At 35.3% G+C, this 23,736-nt stretch overlaps 1 protein-coding gene across 1 annotated transcript; it reads right to left on the minus strand.

The window, feature by feature from the left end:
* Positions 1 to 511: 511 nt before the first annotated feature.
* On the minus strand, positions 512 to 2,477 carry LOC142221763 (uncharacterized). Its single transcript, XM_075291558.1, has 2 exons — positions 1,881 to 2,477; positions 512 to 1,821 (listed from the first exon to the last, which is right to left on the minus strand). The coding sequence occupies exons 1-2, from the start codon at positions 2,188 to 2,190 to the stop codon at positions 1,229 to 1,231; spliced, it is 903 nt and encodes a 300-aa protein (XP_075147673.1). The 5' UTR covers positions 2,191 to 2,477; the 3' UTR covers positions 512 to 1,228.
* Between the last annotated feature and the right edge of the window lie 21,259 nt (positions 2,478 to 23,736).

Consider the following 23,736-nt stretch of genomic DNA (forward strand, 5'->3'; position numbering starts at 1 on the left):
AAACCAGATTTAATAAAAACTTTCAACATTTTTGTTGTAATTTCTGAAAAAAGTCACATGTATAAAAACCTTTTTCTAAATTCGCAAATATTTTTTTCTTGCGGCACGTGCGTACTTATGAAAAAAAAATTACTAATTGACAACCAAATTAGCGGTTTTATTCATCTTGAAGAAAACACTTGCAGATTTGGATACCATTACATTTTTATGAACAAAATCAAAAACAACGCTGACAGTGAGTTTCAAAACACAAAAAGTTGCCACAGGCAGCGTTAGGGTCGAAAGAGTTAAAAATGTAATAATGTCAAATAATTTTTCTTGAAGTTTACCAAAAAAGTTTATTTAAAATTATGTAAAATTAATATACATATTTCTTCCCTGTAGGTACTTCTTTTGTTTCCCAGTTTGATAAAGAACACGTTATTAAACTCCTCGGATTATGCATATATTCGACACTAAATCCATTTTAATACTGCTATTTCATTTAATATCGTAAATAAAAAATCAGATATTTTCAATTTTGTCACCGTCGTTTTTTATTGTGCATAATAAAATTACTTAACAAATTAATACAATTACTATTTTAAAAAACAATTTTAACATAGTACTTCCATTTTGGAGATTAATTTAAAATAAAAACAAAAAGTTAATAAAATTTCGAGACAAAACTTAAAGAAAAAATCACCAAAATGGTCGTTTCTTAAGCCTAACAACAAGAGTTGCATTCACAGCAACAGAGAATAGAACGCAAGAGACAGCGAGAGAGAGAGAGACAAAGTATAGGAGAGATATTTACAGTAAGAGATAGAGTGAGAGAGGGAGGATGTAGAAAAACATGGCTTATATACAATAGATGAGTATTTGTTTTGATGAGAAGGATAACCACAGATTTTCGTGTGTTTGTATGAGTTTACCAGGCCCTTGTACATGGAACATTTGGTAATATTTCGGGCTTGAGCGATTTTTTCTTGTCCACTAGGATCCAGTTCTCTTTGGTGATTTTGTGGACATTTGTATTATTCTTGTTTAGATTTAAAATTCACAGCGTATTTTATTGGTATAGATCTTCGTTCCGATTGAATTTTGAAAGGTTGGTCTAAAGGAAATTTTTGTTGGTCTAGGGACTAGAAGCCAGTGGTCTTAACGCGCTATTAAGCATTCCGATTATGTTTTCAGTGGTCACATGAGTGGTAAATTAATAGCCGCTTTTCTTAGCCTCTGGAGTAATTTAATAAGGACCTGATTTGCCGGGAGGACCATAGTTAGTGGATGGGGCACCACCACCACCACCGCTGCCTCCGGATCCCCCACCCAAATCATAGCCACCACCACTACCACCACCAATACCGCCTCCAATACCGCCGCCAATACCACCACCAATTCCAGAACCACCGCTACCGGAATCGTAACCGCCACCACCACCACCGCCGCCTCCACCTTCCTTTTGAGTCTTGTATTTGATAAAGTAGACCTCGGGTTTCGAAGGTTGAGTGGGAGCTGGTGTGGGGATAACAATATCCTGTTGATCGTCGGGTTTCTTGACCAAAACATAGACCAAAGTCTTTTCTTCATTCTGGGGTTGCACTGGTATGATGGGAGCCTGGTAAGAGGGTGGAGATGGGGCCTTAATGAAGATGATTTTATAGTGTTTCTGCGCCTGAGCAACAGGAATGTTGGGGCGTGGACGAGACTCCTCAGGTTCTGGTGGAGGAACATGAACATAGATATGTTTTTGCACCAATGTAGTGCCACCACCGCCTCCGCCGCCACCACCTCCGAAGCCACCTATGGAACCGCCACCACCAAATCCTCCACCGGATCCTAAAACATACAAAACGATTTTAGAAATGAAAAACTTTCCTGTTGGGCACTGAACTTACCACCACCAAATCCACCACCGCCGCCAAATCCTCCAGAACTACCGCCTCCAAATCCCCCAGAACCACCTCCGCCAAATCCTCCAGAGCCACCTCCACCAAATCCTCCAGAACCACCTCCGCCAAATCCTCCAGAACCACCACCGCCGCCAAATCCACCGGAACCACCACCTCCAAATCCGCCAGAGCCGCCGCCAAATCCACCACCTCCGCCGCCACCACCACCACTTCCACCTGGTCTATTATAAGAATAACCAGCCTCAGGTCGGGCGGTTGCCAGAGCCAAACATGACATTAAAATAAACGCCTTCATTTTTCACTGCACTCAATCTCACACACGCACTGATCTGTTTTGTTTTGTTTCGTTTAATTTTCTTCTACGAGATTCTTGTTATCTGAATAATCCTTGTAACCGATTATCGTCTATACCAAACTCACTCAGTCTCCGATCAAATTACGGAAGAATGGTTGGATTATTGTGATATAAGCAAAATAGATAGGGGGTCGGAAGAAATGGAAAGTTCTGATCTGATCGCGTTTTAGGTTGCGATGTTTGTTGTTTATTAAACTAAATCAAATGGTTTACTGAAGATCTGCGACGACCATCTCATCCATTTATACCGCAACGAAAGAAACTGAAGCTGAGTGACCGAACTCCTCCGGCAGACAGAGACCACCAAAAATTCGCATGCATTGGTGGCTTGCATACAAATGCCAAAAACAGCTGTTGGATGAGCTGGTAGTCTTGTTTGCTGGCGCCGCAGTAGCTATGACTTCTTCTCTTTGCCAGGCCATTTTGTGAGAGTGTGTGCCAGTTCGTTTGTAATACCTGGGAGAATAAGGTTCACATGATTTACAAGACCACCATCACGAATGCTGGATGAAAACGATGAAGTGCTTGCGAGGAAACAAATGAATATAATTGAAGCTGAAGCTTAGTACAACTCCATATCATCTTCATTGTTTGCAGATAGCCAACAACTATAACAGCTTTGGATTACACAGCAATTGTTGTTGTTATATGGAGCTAGACTCTGTTGTTTGTCGCCATGGTTATAGGTTATTTTTCCACAGCGCTATCTACTATGAGTACCTTTATCCCCACTTTATCATATTTGGGAGATTTTCTTTTTATTGTCGCTTTTGTCTTGGTCTATGAGGGAATTATTTTTGTGAGTAAACATTGTGAGGCTCTTTGAAATGATCTGCCTTCGGGTTGTAAGTCAAAACACACACACTCCCACACAACCATTAGTTTGCATATTCATGTGGAAGCTATGATGCTTTCTGGCAACTCACACCAAAAAAATATAGGGTTACTATATAAGAAAGAAATGCAAAAAATAAATCTGTGGGTTCTTTTATATGGGTGCTTATAAAAGAACCCAATTTTTACCTTAGTCCATACATACGACGGTTGCCTTCTATATTTCAGGGTAAGAAAACAAAGACCTAATATTAGACATCAAAAATTACTTTATTGTTTCTCAAATTACTCCCCATTAAGAACTGTAGACTTGAATGCGTTTGAACCAATTGTCGAAACACCTTTACCACTCTGACTGAAATATTTGAAAACATCTACCGATTCTTCAGGTGTCAAAAAACGTTGCTCTCTCATTTTATTTTTTACATACGGGAATAAAACGAAGTCATTCGGTGCCAAGTAAGGAATATACGGCAGATGATCCATGAAATCAAAAATGCAGATGCTTTAGCTGATATGTGAGAGCTTGCAGTGTCACTGACATACGCCTACCCAGCAAAAACATTTGGTTCGTTTTTCCAAGGCACAACTTTAAAAGAACTTCCACAAATGCTCTCCCAAAGATGTTCTTTATTTTAACTGCACAGGAAGTTCATTTAATTTTTTTAACCCGCTTTTTCATATTTTTAATGGGAAATTTATATTTATTAGTCTCAAATAGGTTAAATACATATAAAGAATTAATAAAATGGTACAAATTTTTTAAATTTAGCCGACAAAAATTTAAATCCTTTCTAGAAAAATTGCGAATTTTTTAAAATATTTGATGACAAACATTCCGGACAAGAGTTATAATGCATTAAAAATCATAAAAAATTTTAAGAATTATTTATTTGTCAAAATATCACAAAAATTCTTAATTCACATCCAAAACACTGAATTCACCTCACACCTTAAGAAGTGATGCAAATTCTGTGCAGCACCTGTTGAAATGTTGGACATCCGTCCCATGACAAGGCCATGTTAAATTCATCGCTTCTGCGTCAATTTGGCACCACTTCAAAATCACAAAAGAACATTTTCACTACTTTTTTGGCGACGTTTTTTTGGTGGGTAAGCCAGTATTCGGCTTGTTGTGCGCTCCAACTTCTTTCCATTGTATTCTTCGTTGATTTTATGAACTCTGTGTCTTTAACGAATTCCCTAATTTCTTTACAGTACCTGATTCCAAGCTGTGTCAGATACCGAATGATATTGGTTAAATATTTGCCTTGTACAGGCAGGGAATGACAATGGAAGTGTTCCAAGGTCTCATCATCCTCAAAACAAGCTCACCATGCACCATCCTCTGCTGCTTCTATTAGGCGCAGATATTTTACATTCTTATACGATCGTGTTCTCTTGGGTTCATTGCCCTCTGGCAATCTTCGAAAATATTCACGTTTTGTGGCCTCCTTTTACTTCCGAGCCATTTAACACATTTCATTATGGCACGCACTTCTGCCTGCTGGACTGTGATGTGAATCGGTAATCGGAATAGGTAGATGAGTGCATTTTGAGCGAAATTGGGAACTTTATTTAGCAGCCTATGTCAAAGACCGATGGAGACGGCCCTACACTGTAGCTCTATTCGTCGACGTTGAAAGAGATTTGAACATAGGGAAGCGGGAAGGTTTTACGATATATTTGTGTCAAGTAGGCGACGAGTCTGTTCTCCTAATTTAGGCATATATGGTTTTGATGGGAGAAGAGTATTAAAGCTTATAACAAGCTGAATGTTAGATGTAGGCGGGAATTATCCGATTATATGTATTTTCCTGAAATTCTTAGGAGGAAAATAGCATTCCATTGTCTTCTGGCATTAGCTACGTATTCAGTTCTCGCAATGTGTATCCCTCATCGGGTACTTCGGAATCTTCTCCACGTGTTCGCTGGTCTCTCTCTTATTCGACTTCCTTGTGGATTCCAGTCGAGTGCTGTTCTTGTTATTTCATCATGCGGTTTCCACGAGAAATGCCCGATCCACATCCATTTTCTTCTTCGGATTTCCAATAGTACAGGTTGCTGCTTGATGGTAAGCCACAGGTATTCGTTAGTGATCATGTTTGACAAAAAATTTTGAACCATTTTCCTTAGGCAGCGATTAATAAACACTTGAATAGCCTGTATTTCTTTACTTGCGTCACAGCCACACAGTATTACTCATTTTATACTGGCGTTGATGATTTTAATATTCGTGTTCCTCGATATGTATGTTGAGCGCCATAAGTTCTCTACTGACGCGAAAGAGGCTCGGCCTTTGTTGGGGCGACTTTTATATCCTCGTAGGTACCACCTTCCGATGTTATAATGCAGGTAGCAGATTGTATTTACATTGTCAATTGACTTCCCATCTACTGCAATTATATCGTCGTTGATCGCATTAATTCGCATGACTTTTGTTTTTTGCAGTCGCCGCATATTTATTTAGATCGTTCAGCATTCCTTGGATTTCCGGGCCCTTATGCACAATAAGGCAAATGTCGTAGGCGTAATCGAGGTCGCAGAGATTTCCTGGTAGTCCCCAGGTTATGCCTCCATGACTCTGAAATACTCGTGACATTATTACATCGAGAAGTATGTTGAAGAGGAGTGGTGAGAGGAAACATCCTTGGCGTTTCCTTATCTCAACTTTTATTTGGTCACAAAGCTGCTGTTCGTGTCGTATTCGGCAAGTTGCCCTATAGTACAGGCTAGCTATTAGTCGGATTATTATTATTATTTTTTTTTTTTTGAACAGCGCTTTCAATATTGCTTCGTGTCAAATGGTGTCAAACACTTTTGTAAAGTCAATGAAGCATAGAGAAAGCAGTGAACGCCACTCAACAAGATCAGATTAATCTTAGAAAGAAAAATTTAAGTTTTTATTCTATATTCTCTAAAATTTACTGAATATGACCTATTTTAGAGAACAACAGTCGTGCGTAGAGTAAAAACCCGTTTGAACTTCGCTAAAGGAAAGGTTCCGCCTTTCCAAATAATTCTGCGAACGTTTTCCTGAATTGAACGCATCCATTTCATACACCTAGAGAAGGAATATGACCACCCGAAACATGTTTCAAGAGCAAAATATTATTTTTGGACGGTGAACATGAAACATGTTTGCCGCAGCCATGTTATATTCCCGAAATGTATGTATCTGATTATGGTAATTATGTATATGTTTGCCGAGAAAACGACATTTTGCTAAATAAAAATGGTCCATGTTCACCGTTCAAAAATAAATTTTTGCTCTTAAAACATGTTTGGGATGATCATATTCCTTCTCGGTGTGTATGCTGCTCTTCTGCAATAACCTCATATTAGAGTGCTGCAGCTAATACTCCTCTTTGTCACCAACATCATGACACTTATTTTCATTACGTGAGATTGAGTGAGCTAATGTGTGTTTGCGTGTGTCTGTGGAAAGTGCTTGTACAGCGCATTACACATTCAATGTGCGAATTCATCCCAAGCAATTACAGTTCAAAGAAACAAACAGACCAAATGCGAACACATAAAGTCACGCTAACATTACCGCACAATCAGCGTGTATTACAGCATAGACTCCGCCAAAAGATACAGTCGTGGTCTTAGCTAGACGGTGGTCTATATCAAGGGGGCATTCGGCAAGTACGCATATGTATAGTGGCAATATCAGCAACAACAACTACAGCAGCTTTTACAGCTAAAATAACTGCGACCACAACGAGATAATGCTAACGACAACATCGCAAACGTAGCAAACTCCGACAATAATCGTAATCAAAATGTATGACCAGCAACGAAGAAGAAGCCGCCGCAGCAGAAACAACAACGATGACAATAAAAAACATTTTGGTCATACCACTACAATTGTTAATGAGTGGCTGGAATAGTCATGGGCCAAATAATTTTTGGAGATGCAATCTGTTTGTATGGCTTTGGTTTTCCTGCGATGACATTGCATGACAACAACAGTCACTATGGTGCAAATGAGTTACCTCCAATAGGGAGACATCGAATTGTTTAAGAGAGACTGAAAGAGCGAAAGTATGGATTTCCAGAGTCATGTACTATTACAGACATGAAAATTGGTATTAAGAGCACTGTTGCCAGATTTTTGTTTCTGGAAAAAGTGTCCGCCTATTCTAAAAAAATAAGATTTATTGCATATAACAATGTTTTCACTTTGTGTACCTTGTGTTAATTATGTTGCTACACATTCACAAGTGGTGAACATCTCCAATGTTGAAAGGATCTGTTAGATTATGAATTTCTATTACGGGGATACAACAAAACGCCATGCAAAGAAATACGAGAAATATCACGGCTGCAAACTTCAAGTCCGAAAGGGCAGACCACAAAAAAAAAAACATAAAACGTTTGGAAAACTGATGCAGCAAATGCTGTTCTTAGTCACAATTTTTTGTACGTCAGCAAAATTCCAGTGTTTTTAGAAGAACGAATGGCGCAAATATGACAAAACTTGATATTTCATAGTAAAAACTAATAGTGATGTGGCTTACACGACCAATTCTGAAATAAATTAAATCTAATTTTTCCTTCCACATTATTTGTATTACAGAAAAAAGTAGTGAGAACTATATAAATCATATTGAAATGATTGAGTTATAGAGAATATAGAATTAGTAAGAACATTAAAAAAAGAAAAACCCTGTTTTTCCGCGAGAAGGAAAAATTGTCTAAATTTTTTTTTAGTCAAGATACAAAAAATAAATAAAAGACGATTTCATTAATTTTAAAAAACTTTTCGTTTACCCTCAACGAGCTTTGTTTGGATTCAAAGAACAATTTTAACAATAAATGAAAACTTCATTGGTCTAAAATTTCGTTTCCTTGAAAACAAATTAAGCTTCATTAATATTTAGAAATTTGACGGTTCCCGCCGAATTATATTTAATGCATTCCCCTCTTATATTTATCTCAGAAAATAAAACTTTTCTTTCAGTGTACGTATCTCAGATTTTAAACTTTTTCACTCGTCCTAAACTTTTTAGCCTCTCGAGAACCGATGAGAGATTTTGAAAAAGGTTATCTGAAAATTTACATTTTCAATTGGCCACCAGAACTCAGGCGTTCAAGTGTAGGCCGCCGCAACGGTAGAAGGTCGCTCCCAGCACGTATTCATCGACCGTGGGGTAAAAATAAATACCGACTACTATCGGGAAAACGTCTTTAAGGCAGTATTAAAGCCCTGGGCAGATAAACATTTCGGTCGCAACCAGGAAAGTGGTTGCTCCCTTCATTTTCTACCTAACAATTGACATCAAAATCTCCGATTTTCACTTGTAGTCGAGTCTTAATTTGGAAATTTAAGTAGTGGTTCAGACGTTTTTAATGGAAATTAATAGCACATGAAGAAAACAGCTGGAATAATTAATAAAATTTGTTTCCCAGAATCAAGTACGCAAAACTCAAATTTACAAGTGCATTGTAGCGCAAATGTGTCCTTACTTCAATTCTCCGCTTCTTTGGCTCAAAATCAATACTAAGATCATTATTGTACAGACAAAATCTTTGGAACCAACCATCAAGGTTTTTTTCAGTGTGCGATTAGATACGATTTCAATCACAGAAAATCGAATGAAAATTTCGTGTTTTAGGTCTTGGGCCAGGTTTTACATCTTTTTGGACAAGTTTAGCCCTATATTCGAATGTGCGCAAAAATTAGAATAGTAGGATTGAGCTATATAAGAATATGGACCGCATGAAATTATGGATGCAAAGCAACACTACAGCAAATTGGATGAAAATTCGGAAAACTATTATAATCTCTCTAGAAGTAAAACCGTGACTGTTGTTGTCTTTAACCATCTCTAAGTCGAAAGTTTAAGTCAACTTTTTGTAATATTGAATTTGAACTTTTGATGTCAACTAAAATTGACTTTAAAATTCGACTTTTTCAAATTGTCTATTTTTTAAAATTTAAAAAAAAAGTTGAAAAGTCGACGTTTTGATTCCTAGGTTAGGTTAGGTGGCAGCCCGATGCATCAGGCTCACTTAGACTATTCAGTCCATTGTGATACACCACAGTGGTGAACTTCTCCCTTATTACTGAGTGCTGCTCGATTCCATGTTAAGCTCAATGGCAAGGGACCTCCTTTTCATAGCCGAGTCCAAGCGGCGTTCCACATTGCAGTGAAACCACTTAGAGAAGTTTTGAAACCCTCAGACAACCGCTAAATCATATCATGCCTTTCTGGTTTACTTAACTTGTTTAATAAAAGCACTATGTACAATAATAAAATACTTTTTAAGGTATTTTCTTCGAAATTTAGAAATTTGGTCCGCTATAGGGAATTTTGGTCCGATTTTGGAAACAATTTGGTCCAAAATAAATGTTCGTTGTGGCAACGCTGGTATTAGGCGCAAAACATTGTTGCCAGGTTGAGGTTTTCCCCCATATTTAGGGGTAACATTTATTTAGAGGGATTTTTATGGGTAAAAAAATATTTTAAACCTTGTAAAATTGAACACATCTCTTAGCCTAAATATAAGCAACTATGCATTTAGGCGTGCCAGATTTCAAATCGGCAAAACCAGTACATTCAAGAAAAAAAGTACATTTGCAAAAAACCAGTACATTTTCATTTTAGCAATAAAAACACAAAAACATAAACAATTCAACAATAGACATTAAATGAATAAAATTAAATGAATTTTGCGAACGATTTTAGCCAGTTTTGTTTTTCCGCAAGTGAAATCGGAGGTCACTTTGTAAACATTTGCTTCACGAGTTTACCTGTGCAATCTCCAGTTTGGTAACTGTGGCTATGCATCACGGTGTAAAAAGCAACAGATGTTTTGATTGGGTCACTGGAAGTCGGCTTTAATAACCCAGCAAAAAAGCGTCGCCAAAAAAGTAGTGAAAATGTTCTTTTTGGATCCGGAAGTGGCCTATGACACAGGCTTGTCATAGGATGGATGTCCACCATTTCAAATGCCGTTGCACTGAATTTGCAGCACTATAATTTTGCCAAATATTACCAATAATTTTTCAAATAAACAATATTTATATTTTTTTACGATTTATGAATCATTGTACTGCTTGTCTGAAGCGTTTGACATAAATCTTTTCCAAAATTAACAATTTTTCTAGAATGGATTTAGCATTTTTTTTTTTCGATAAAATGTTCATAATTGGTACCATTTTGAACAAAATATTTGAAACAATATTTGAAAAGTTAAAATTTCCTTTCAATAAACTGAAAAGGGGAGTTACAAATAATTTTACACAAAGAACTTCGTGAGTAGTTAAAATGAAGAACATATTTGGGAGAACATTTTTGGAAGTGCTTTTGAATTTGTGCCTTTAGAAGCACTTCCATTTTTTTTTTTGCTGGGAAGTTGGTTAGGTTAGGTGGCAGCCCGATGTATCAGGCTCACTTAGACTATTCAGTCCATTGTGATACCACATTGGTGCTAACTAATAATAACTGACTGGTCTCAATATTCTTTTTATGTCTTGCCGATTTCATGTGTCATGTGTTAAGCCTCCATTCGCAATTGAGAATTTGTAGCCACATACACACGATTAAATGTTTTCTCGTATTTAAAATGATTTTATGAAAAATTTGGCGCGACAAGCTCTGGTGTAATCGATCAATAGAAATGGAAAACGAATGACTAAAAGCATCAGTTGACTTTCGATTTATGGCCGATACCAATGTTGGCCGCTTTTACTTCAAAATGATACCTAAATACATACGTAAGTTGAATCAAAAACGTACGAAGATGAAGGAATTAAAACTGTACGTTCCTTTTGCTAAAAAATTGTTCAAAATCTAATGCTGAAAAAAAAAACAGTACAAAAACCAGCACAAAACGCAAAAACCAGTACATTTTTGTACTGTTATCAGTACATTTGAAAAACCAGTACGTGTACTGGCTAAACCAGTACGTCTGGCAAGCCTATATGCATTAGCATTATTTTTGCTACATTTAATTTAATTAATTTTATTTTTTCCCGCTTTATAATTTTTATTTTTTGCAAGGTTCAAAAAGTAACCTGGCAATACTGGTGCAAATATGCCCATTACGAATACTGCAGTTCAGTGTAAAGAAAACACTTATCGAAATTGAGAAAGAGATTAAGATAGGTCAGCTAAGAAACTCTCTCCAATTCACTCTCAACTTTAATAAACAGTTTCTCTATGAGTATATGAATCTCATATACACTATATTTTACTTAGGGCCAATTTTTGCATTTCTTATTTGAAGTGGGTATTTAAATTGTTTTGTGACTAAAAGGAAGAGATCCAACAACTGTCCATTTATTTGCTCGATTTATTTTTTGCATTTGTTATGATTTTGCCAGAAGGCGACCTGCACCTCTGGTCACTAAGTCGACATTGTTTACAGGCGACAAAAAAGCATGATCACAGTGCCAATGTATTTTCTCAGTTTGGGAAGACTTTTGTCTGGCTGAGTCACGATTTATTTCTTCCTTCAAGAGAAGATCAGTTTTTTTTGTTTTCGCCCATTTGTCTTTATGGAAATTTCTTGGTCTTTTATGTATTTTGGTTTTTCTATTTGCTTGCGATTCGTTATGGGCCTTTGTAAGGAAAAATACAATTAAAATAAGCGAAATATTCGTGATGGTGTAATTTGCGATTAGCTTCTCAAATCATTTCAAATCAATAATAAAACAACTCAATATGTAAATGGGAATGTGAGTCTCAAAGATGTCAGGATGTTACGTCGTCTTCGTGCCTTTTTGTGATGCATTGATGATGGCTGTCATGTTTCTGTTTGACATAGCTTCCAATGAATGTACAAAATTCAATGAGTAGGGTCAACAATTTAATATGATAACAAGCATGCATTCGCTAAATGGCCTTTTGGGAATTTTCTGCATGAAAGAAGTCAAGAAAAACATAATGATTGAATTTATGGTGGCTAAAATTCATTATTTTGTATATATTTTGTATATGGTAGCCGATATGAAGTGCTTCTACAACTTATGCCCTTTTCGCGTAAATTATATGAAACTCCATTCGAAAGAAAAACAGTCGCTCAAATTCGATTAATTATAACCTAAACCACATAGTGGTCAGGATATATTAACTTTTATCTGCCAAAAAATATGCCAACCATTATGCCGATCGACTCAGAATCAGAATCGAAATCGGTTCAGATTTAGATATAGCTCTCATATATATATTATGTATCGCTCGATTTTCGCAAATTGGTCATAAAACCCTTATTTATCAACCGATCTTATTCAAACTTGCCTTATTCTAATTTTCTATAATACTAACAATATGCACACAGAAAACAAATTTGTTGGGACAACCAATTCTTTTGCCAACCGATATATTTGGTTCCAGCTACTACCAAGAAATAACTGACATAATTTGTTACTACAACCAACTGTTGTGTGACATAACTTGAAAAACATTTGTTTGGATAACTAACATATGAGTAGATTAACCATATATTGGCAATCACAACCACTTCGATTTATTATGTGGTTAGAACAATCAACTGTTGTCTATGCTAATAATATGTTGAATTATCGAGGCAACCAATATTTTGGTATCAGTACTATCTGTTTAGCACGAAAACCGTGCAAAATTTTAAAGAAAACTCATTTCAAATATTTTAAGTTTTTAAATTAATTTATTGTGTATTCATAAAAACGGAAAATAAAAGCATATAAACATTAAATATTTAGTAATCCCAAACAACAAATTCTTCGCCAGTAGCGGATATAGACACATGTGACCAACAATTTACATTAATTTTTTTAAAGTCAATAATAGTATTTATACAGTCAGTAGAACTTATTTTATACGCAAAATAGTGATTATCAAAGTATAAAGTTTTTAAAAGCTTAGCACACAAAAAATAATAACCATCTTCGACAATTATATGTTCAATTAATCCAAAAAAGGGTTCGCCATTTATGTATTCTTCAAAACAAATAACACAGTTTTTTTTCAAAGACTTGTTGTTAATTAAAAGGTAAGAGATTTCATATGCGGAAGATCCTATCTTATACCCTTTAATATTGGAAGATTTTGTAACCATTCCTAGTATAGTTTTCGAGGAAAAATTATTTTCTAAAATTTGTTTTGCAATATTAAGCTGGTTTTTAATATGTAAGGATTTTAGTATATTAATTCTGTTATTGGAGTTGTGCGCCGTTTTTTTAAAGAATTGGTGTTTACTTTCAAATCGAATTGAATTTGTGTGAACAAGTGGTCCTATACGTCTCATCAGTGTAGAGTAATGGAGCATGAAATGAAATTTAGGTTTTAACCATTCTTGCGAAATTGTTAAATATAAGTTATGGTGGTATATTATTAAATTCTGTAAATAATTTGGAAGAGCAGCAGAAATGCTTTTCCTATAAACAAGACTCAAAATTTCGCGCAAGGCTATAAGTAAGTACCATTCATCACAACCAGGAATTAAATCTCCTATTAAAAGTGGTAAATATTTAATAAACGTAAACATTTCGGAAGCAGACATTTTGAATTTACTTTTGCTTAGGCAGTCTTTATCTAAATATGGTGGCCTTGAGTCAACTCCAAAATCGAATGTTTCAATACGTTTGTTTAAAATTTGGATTGTTATTAGCTTTTTATCTAGGCAAATCTGTCTAAAAATTATTGCCAAGTCATAATGGGCAACTCCTTCCAATATGTCATGCATTAAATCTATGCAATTATTTTCTACAACGTGAAAACCTTCTAAGTGGTTAAAAATCGAGTTTTCTTTAATTCCAAAAGAATGTGGAAATGTTGATATATCTTCTAAATAATTTTCTCTACTTCTTAGGCAGTTTACATTTTCCATGCATAAGTTCCTATTTTCATTGGAACCTATTCTACAAAACCTACAATAATATAAACCACTGAAAGACTCAGAAAATCCTAGTAGAGAATTAATACCCAAATTGTCCCCACCTATGAAGCAAGTAATTAATTTTACTGTTGTGCCAAAAGTGGTCCATATCAGTCCATAATCATTTATAGCCCCCATATGAACCGATCCCGAGATTTGGTTTTGGATCCTCTTGGAGGAGCAAATTTCATCCGAGTGAGTTGAAAATTGTGGATGACAGTCTTTCGTAGAAGTTTCTACGCAATCCATGGTGAAGGGTACATAAGATTCGGCCTGGCCGAACTTACGGCCGTATATACTTGTTTTCTTTCAAACTACGAAATTTTCCTAGCAAGTGAGAAAATTTAATTATGTCAAACAAATTTTCTTAAATTTATCAAAAATCATTTGCTTATTTTTGTTATATCGGCTTGTAATTGGCGCTTGCTTTAATTTACTTTAATTTTTCGATAAGAGTATTTCCCAAAAACTGTATCCAGATATTTCGTAAGTGCTCCTGGAATAAAGTGTGACACTCGTTTTGGGCAAATATTTGCTTAGTGTTACCACACCCTTAGTATCAAGTACGTACAACTCAAATTTAATAGAGAATTGCGTCTTAAACGTATCCTTACTTCATTAAATTTTCCGATTCTTTTGCTCAGAATCAATACCAAAACCATGAGTGTAAAGAAAAAATCGTTCGAACCGGGCATTCTGTTTTGTTTTTTTTTTTTTTTTCAGTGTAAACATATCTTGTTTGCATTCTGCTAGTGAAAAGTTTGGACGAATCTCTTAAATATTATATAACTCGTCTACTATTATCTACGTTGCTAAAAACAATATTTAAAATTGTATATGCTCTTATACATCACCTTGTAGTCCGTGCCCAAACAGAGAAAATAATTACCTTACTATTAAGGCTAATTTTGAAGTTTCTTCAAATTTCAGGAAGGCTATGACATTTCAAAATGGTCTATATTCACATAAATGATATTACATCCAACAGGAAACTGAATTTAAAATATATCATGCAGAAACTTGGCAATTCTCATACTCTACAATATCGTTGTGAAATTCTGAATCCAAGCCCGAATCTTTTTACCTGCATGTATATAGTTTTTTTTTTTAATATCACTGTCAATTAGCAAAATAATTATATTGTTGTATGAAAGTTGTGTTGCTAGCACCCTCTTCTTCCTGCTGTGAACAAAAACGTGTTTGTGGTAAAACCTCAGTAACAGATGAAAGCTCCACTTTAACTTAACACCTTCATTACGGTCAGTCAACGTTTAATTGGGGCGTTTCAAAATACTTTACTCAGGTATTTAAATTAATTTTCGTTTGTTTTGGTTTTCTGCTGTTGAGATTTGCATGAAGAACTTTGGGTAATTACATGAAAATGGAGCAGCTTGGTACTCCTGATTATTAAAAAATATTTTTTGCTATACTAAGGTTAAACATATATCATGCAAAGAATATCAAAAAAATTTCATGAACATCGCTCGCAAAAAAATTTACTGGATCATCTAAAATGCATTTTCGAATATGAACCAAGTGCAGAAAACATTCAAAACAAAATATTGATATTTTCCGAAAGGTCACGAATCGTGTGATCCGATCAGTTCAAAACATTTGTATTAAAACGCGAGCAGTAATGATTGAAATATAACGTTTATTAAGCCAAATGAAAATGATAGGAAAATTAATTGTTATAAATTTGAATGTGTATCTAGCAAAGAAAAAAAACAAACTCTGAAAAAATACATTTTTCATTTTGACACTTAAAGCAATACAATATGTGAATATATATTTTCTGAAGCAAGGCACTACTTGCTTCGTTTTCTTAACAATTTGCAACTACACTAAAAAAAGTGAACCCTATATTTCACTGAAGCCAATTAAACTTTATTTAAGTTCATAGAATTATTATGTTTGGAGAAAGTTTCCTTTACTCTAATAATTTTTTGCGTACATTAGTTAAATGAACTAAAAAACGAGAAAAAATTATACACAAATGAAGCAAAAAATGTACTAAATTCGCACTTAACACAAAATAGTTCATTATTTTTATTATATTTGTAAATTTTACTACAAATGCACCCATTTTGAACTTCTCCAGCAAAAAAGCGTCGCCAAAAAAGTAATGAAAGTGTTCTTTTTGGATCCGGAAGTGGTGCAAAATTGACGAAGAAGCGATGAATTTAACATGGGCCTGTCATAGGACGGAAGTCCTCCATTTCAACAGCCGTTGCACTGAATTTGCATCACTTCTTTAGGTGTGATCCGAATTCAATGTTTTGTATGTAAATTAAAAAATTCTGTGATATTTAGTCAAAGAAATAATTTTTTATAATTTTTAATGGATTCTAAAGCTTGTCGGAAACGTTTGACCTCAAATATTTTCAAAAATTCAAAATTTTTTCGGATTGGATTTAGCATTTTTTTCGACTAAAATTTAAATGATTTGTACAATTTTATGAATTCTTACTCTGTTTTTAACCTACTTGAAACAAAAAAAGTTAAAGTTATCCATTAAAAGTATGAAAAACCCAAGTTATAAAAAATTGAATTAAAAGAACTTCCTGTGTAGTTAAAACAAAGAACATCATTGGGAGTGCATCTTCTGGAAGTGCTTTTAAAGTTGTGCCTTTGGAAGAACTTCCAAATTTTTTTGCTGGCACTAAAGACTTTCTTGCAATTTTCAACTACAATTTTTTCCTTCAAACTAGAAAATGTTCTTTAACAGGTGAGAGAAAGGCATCGTAGGAATATCGGCTCTGGCGGGTATGTTCTATAGTTGGAATGATTCGATAATATGGACGGTAAAAATTATTATAAGCAAATTATCGACGATATTAAAACAGGTGCATTGCAAAAACGAATTTTGGAAAAATATCCATAAATCAACTGTGTCTCGCGTTATAAACTGTGGATGTCCCAAACTTTAAAAGAATTATATAACAATTCTCTCAAATATCACCGAAAGAAATCAAAAATTCATTTCAATGAGATGCTTAAATAAAAGTCGGAGTACGATCATATAAAAATGTAAAAAAGTACTCATATCTAAGAGAAATAGCTTAGAGCGTCTTCAATGTGCAAACATTATTTTATATTTTACGACAAATCAAAGTATACGTTCCATGGTTTGGATAGCAGATGCTGTGAACGAAGTCCCAAAGGTAGATGTCTTAATCCAAGGTAAACAAAAATTACGACAAAAATTGTAGGGTCAATAGTATGGTCTGGTGGTTTTTTTCTGGACAAGGTATTGGTCCGATTCGTAGATTAGAGGGCATAGGTGCTATCGGACGACAACAAAAAACTTTTTGCCCAATGTGCTATTGCCTTATCATCCTGGAAAATACCGTTTGCTAGGACCTTTCAGCACGATCATGACCCCAAGCTCATATCTAAGGCCGTAAAGGAGTGGATTTCCGTTGAAAAATTGCGTGTGTTTATCTGGCCTGTCCAGTCGCATGGCCGAAATCTCGGTGAAAACCTTGGGGAAATTGTAAAACAAAAATTGGAAATATTTGTTTGTAGATCGCTTCTGTAACCAATACTCCCAAACACATTCTGCTTCAAGCATATATATTTTCAGGATAGGTCCAAACAAAATATTGTTCGTATTGGTCAAACATATTATGTTTCACCTTAGGCATAGACTGGTAGAAAAAACATTTAATGACATTGCAGCATACTCTCTCCGTCTCAATTTCTAAACACATATATATTTATAGGCAATTTCTAAATTCATATATGTTTGCATTCACACATATTATATTTAAAAAATATTATGTCCCAAACATAATATGTTCTAACATATTGACATACTCGTGTTTGTATGTAATAAATTAGTTTTTTTGATGGCTCTGTTGATTAAGAACTGAATATTGTTTTTATACCCTCCACCATAGGATGGGGGTATATTAACTTTGTCATTCCGTTTGTAACACATCGAAATATTGCTCTAAGACCCCATAAAGTATATATATTCTGGGTCGTGGTGAAATTCTGAGTCGATCTAAGCATGTCCGTCCGTCCGTCTGTTGAAATCACGCTAACTTCCGAACGAAACAAGCTATCGACTTGAAACTTGGCACAAGTAGTTGTTATTGATGTAGGTCGGTATTGAAAATGGGCCATATCGGTCCACTTTTACGTATAGCCCCCATATAAACGGACCCCCAAATTTGGCTTGTAGACCCCCTAAGAGAAGCAAATTTCATCCAATCTGGCTGAAATTTGGTACATGGTGTAAGTATATGGTCTCTAACAACGATGAAAAAATTGCTCCACATCGGTCCATAATTATAAAGGGTGATTTGTTAAGAGCTTGATAACTTTTTTTTTAAAAAAAAACGCATAAAATTTGCAAAATCTCATCGGTTCTTTATTTGAAACGTTAGATTGGTCCATAACATTTACTTTTTGAAGATAATTTCATTTAAATGTTGACCGCGGCTGCGTCTTAGGTGGTCCATTCGGAAAGTCCAATTTTGGGCAACTTTTTCGAGCATTTCGGCCGGAATAGCCCGAATTTCTTCGGAAATGTTGTCTTCCAAAGCTGGAATAGTTGCTGGCTTATTTCTGTAGACTTTAGACTTGACGTAGCCCCACAAAAAATAGTCTAAAGGCGTCAAATCGCATGATCTTGGTGGCCAACTTACCGGTCCATTTCTTGAGATGAATTGTTCTCCGAAGTTTTCCCTCAAAATGGCCATAGAATCGCGAGCTGTGTGGCATGTAGCGCCATCTTGTTGAAACCACATGTCAACCAAGTTCAGTTCTTCCATTTTTGGCAACAAAAAGTTTGTTAGCATCGAACGATAGCGATCGCCATTCACCGTAACGTTGCGTCCAACAGCATCTTTGAAAAAATACGGTCCAATGATTCCACCAGCGTACAAACCACACCAAACAGTGCATTTTTCGGGATGCATGGGCAGTTCTTGAACGGCTTCTGGTTGCTCTTCACTCCAAATGCGGCAATTTTGCTTATTTACGTAGCCATTCAACCAGAAATGAGCCTCATCGCTGAACAAAATTTGTCGATAAAAAAGCGGATTTTCTGCCAACTTTTCTAGGGCCCATTCACTGAAAATTCGACGTTGTGGCAGATCGTAAGTCTATTCATGATGAAATGTCAAAGCATACTGAGCATCTTTCTCTTTGACACCATGTCTGAAATCCCACGTGATCTGTCAAATACTAATGCATGAAAATCCTAACCTCAAAAGAATCACCCTTTATATACTTGTTATTACTTAATTTTTTTATACCCTCCATCATAGGATGGGGGTATATTAACTTTGTCATTCCGTTTGTAACACATCGAAATATTGCTCTAAGACCCCATAAAGTATATATATACTGGGTCGTGGTGAAATTCTGAGTCGATGTAAGCATGTCCGTCCGTCCGTCCGTCCGTCTGTTGAAATCACGCTAACTTCCGAACGAAACAAGCTATCGACTTGAAACTTGGCACAAGTAGTTGTTATCGATGTAGGTCGGATGGTATTGAAAATGGGCTATATCGGTCCACTTTTACGTATAGCCCCCATATAAAGGGACCCTCAGATTTGGCTTGTAGAGCCTCTAACAGAAGCATATTTCATCCGATCCGGCTGAAATTTGGTACATGGTGTTGGTATATGGTCTCTACCAACCATGCAAAAATTGGTTTACATCGGTCCATAATTATATATAGCCCCCATATAAACCGATCCCCAGATTTGGCTTGCGGAGCCTAAAAGAGAAGCAACTTTCATCCGATCCGGCTGAAATTTGGTACATGATGTTGGTATATGGTCTCTAACAACTATGCAAAAATTGGTCCATATCGGTCCATAATTATATATAGCCCCCATATAAACCGATCCCCAGATTTGGCTTGTGGAGCCTCTAAGAGAAGCATATTTCGTCCGATCCGGCTGAAATTTGGTACATGGTGTTGGTATATGGTCTCTAACAACCGTGCAAAAATTGGTCCACATCGGTCCATAATTATATATACCGCCTATATAAACCGATCCCTAGATTTGGGTTGTGGAGCCTCTAAGATAAGCATATTTTATCCGATCCGGCTGAAATTTGGTACATAATGTTGGTATATGGTCTCTAACAACCATGCAAAAATTGGTCCACATCGGTTCATAATTATATATAGCCCCCATATAAACCGATCTCCAGATTTGGCTTGCAAAGCCTCAAAGAGAAGCAAATTGCATCCGATCCGGCTGAAATTTGGTACATGGTATTGGTATATGGTTTCTAACAACCATGCAAAAATTGGTCCACATCGGTCCATAATTATATAAAGCGCCAATATAAACCGATCCCCAGATTTGGGTTGGGGAGCCTCAAAGAGAAGCAAATTTCATCCGATCCGCCTGAAATTTGGTACATGATATTGGTATATGGTCTCTAACAACCATGCAAAAATTGGTCCACATCGGTTCATAATTATATATAGCCCCCATATAAAACGATCCCCAGATTTGGCTTGCGAAGTCTCCAAGAGAAGCAAATTTCATCCAATCCGGTTGTAATTTGGAACATGGTGTTAGTATATGATCTTTAACAACCGTGCCAGAATTGGTCCATATCGGTCCATAATTATATATAGCCCCCATATAAAACGTTCTCCAGATTTGACCTCCGGAGCCTCTTGGAGGAGCAAAATTCATCCGATCCGGTTCAAATTAGGAACGTGGTGTTAGTATATGGTCGCTAATAACCATATCAAAATTGGTCCAATCACAGAAAAATTGGTCCATATCGGTCCATAATCATGGTTGCCACTAGAGCCAAAAATAATCTACCAAAATTTTTTTCTATAGAAAATTTTGTCAAAATTTTATTTCTATAGAAAATTTTGTCAAAATTTTATTTCTAGAGAAAATTTTGTTAAAATATTATTCGGTTCATAATGAAATTTTCATCATTGTCAAAATTTTATTTCCATAGAAAATTTTGTTCAAATTTTATTCGGTTCATAATCATGGTTGCCACTCGAGCCAAAAATAATCTACCAAGATTTTATTTCTATAGAAATTTTGTCAAAAGTTTATTTCTATAGACAATTTTGTTAAAATTTTATTTCTGTAGAAATTTTTGTCAAAATTTTCTTTCTATAGAAAATTTTGTCATACAATTTAGAAGATGGTGTTAGGAGGTTTTAAGATGCCATCGGCAAGCGTTACCGCAACTTAAGTAATTCGATTGTGGATGGCAGTGTTTAGAAGAAGTTTCTACGCAATCCATGATGGAGGGTACATAAGCTTCGGCCTGGCCGAACTTACGGCCGTATATACTTGTTAATTCATAGAATCATAAAAAAACTAGATTATTACATACATAAATACAACTACACAAAATGTTATTTTTGTATGGAAATCACAAAAGAAATCAAAAGTTGTGATCGATTGTAATGAAATATATCTTATTTTATTCAAAATATATTTAACTAACTGTTTCTAGACCAAAATTGTGATTTTTGTGCCATTTTTATTTTTTAGGAATTTTTAAAGAAAAAAAAATTTTGTCAAAATTTTTTTTTTCAAAACTTGAACGATATCTCTAAAAATACTTAAAGAGAATATTGCTTGGGAGTTTCGGATTTTATTATTTAATATGGTGAACCGTTTTCAAGTTATTCTAATATATGTCGTGGAAGTGGCTTAATTTTGAACATAACGGTATATCTCGAAAGTCGAGCTAATAGAAAAAAAAAAACCAAGTACAGATATGGATTCAGCGTCCCAAATAACTTCGAAAACAATATTCAGTTCTTAATCAACAGAACCATTGTTCCATTGTGTAATCTTTCAATATTAGGTCAATATCTTTTTCAGTGTAGTCGAGTTTTTGTTAATAACTTTAAATCCCTCAAAAGGGATTTTGCAACACTTGAATTAAATTGTATTCACCTGCCCATCACTTGCACAAGGTATACTAATTAGGTCAACAATTGTAAGGTAATACAATTCAATACCCTTTAGAGGAAATAGTTGCCATATTCTTTCCCCCTTCCCTTTGAAGGTGATGCAACTGTTGAAGCAGTTTTGGTATTTGAACGATATTTCCATGTTTATTGATTTGCCCAAAGAGGAATTCAAAAAACCAGCCGTCACCAAAAGAGCTCTTTTTGTAGATTTCCTTTTGGGTGCCTTTGCTTGTATCCATGGTAACTCGAGAGCTTTACCTCTTTGGCGGACTTCAGTGAACTCTGCAAAACTCAGCGACAAATACTTGTCCATGAGTACGAGTGTCAGAGTATTATGCAATCCATTCATCCTTTCAAGGTGAAATCCCGTCAAGTAAGGAAAAACTCAGTGAAGGGGTGAAGAGTCGAAGGCAATGGAGGATGAATAGCGGAAATTGTATGACACTGCAACATGTTCCAAGTCTTTGGTTTATTTCTTATATTTTTTGCTAGCTCACTGCCGATGATGTTGCTGTTGATGATGTTGTCGCTGGCCTCTGCGATGATGAATAAACAAGATTTGCATTTTTTTTATTTCGGGTTCCATTTGGAGGAAGAGCCGGTTCGTTTAAAGTCCAGTTATTGTGGAGGAGGTTTTCCATTTCTTTCTGGTATTTACTTTTGAATTTATATTTGTTTGGTGGGAAAGTTTTTTTTGTCTTAGTTCCGGTAGGTGAGGATGATGTCAAAATGATGGTTAGATAAATAAACAAATTTGTGTTAAGAGGTTTTGTTGAAACTTCAAAAATGCAAAAATTACTAATTTAGTTATTCATTGTCCTATAGACAATTAATTGATAGCCGGAAGTCAATGTATAACGAAACTGAAGTTTAATGCTACGGTAATAAATAGCTACATAGAACGGAAAAGTAATTTTATTAGTTCAGTAGTTTGGATCCCCGACCTGTGATCCGGAAGTAGTGCAAACTTGGATCATCTCCAATGAATTTTACATGGACTTGTCATAGGACGGAAGTACTCCCTTTTTGGATCCTTTGCATTGCTTTAGAAGTTGTGCCCTGGAAGTTAATTTGAATGAAGATATTTAAAAAGCGAAAAAAAATTCAACAAATTTAATTTTTTTTTCAACCATATTTTTATTACATTATTATTTTCCTATTATCTAATTTTTTACAATTTGAAAAACTTTTTCGCTCCGACCAGGGGTTGAACCTGGGTTTGATGGCACCATAACAGAACGCCTTAGCACACTCAGCCACAAACGCCATTGAACATAAAGCGTCGAAAGGTTATAAGGGGAACCCAAAATGCGTTTTAGAAGAAATGTTTGTGGACTTGTCCAAAAGGACTGCATCGGAAGTTGAAAAAAAAAATCGATGGGGATTCTGGAATGGGCTTCAAAAGAAATTTTTGTGGAACAACTTCCAATTTTTTTTTGCTGGGATACCAAAATCCTAATTTTATATTTCTCAATTGTACTGCTGTAACCTTGTCCAAGAATTTAACGTCCACAATTGTATTTAGAAGTGAAATTGAAAGAATAAAAACAAGTTTTTTCTTGTTTCTTTTTTATGAATTCCTCAATAATGAAATTGCATCACATCCGAAGAATTAGTGTGAAATATAGCGGATGCTCAAATGGAAGATTTTTGCCTCATGACAAATCCATATAACATAAAATGCATTGCTTCTGATCCCAATTTGGACCACTTCCGGATTTAAAAAAAAAAAAAAAAAAAAAAACATTTTAATTGTTTTTTTTTTTTTTTTGGCAAAACTTTACTTGCTGTGTAGTTGCTTACTAAAATAATTTGTGTCATACCCCAGCAATAAATTTGGAAGTTCT

Source organism: Haematobia irritans, chromosome 1 (assembly GCF_050003625.1).
Source record: "Haematobia irritans isolate KBUSLIRL chromosome 1, ASM5000362v1, whole genome shotgun sequence".
NCBI classification, from domain to species: Eukaryota; Metazoa; Arthropoda; class Insecta; order Diptera; family Muscidae; genus Haematobia; species Haematobia irritans.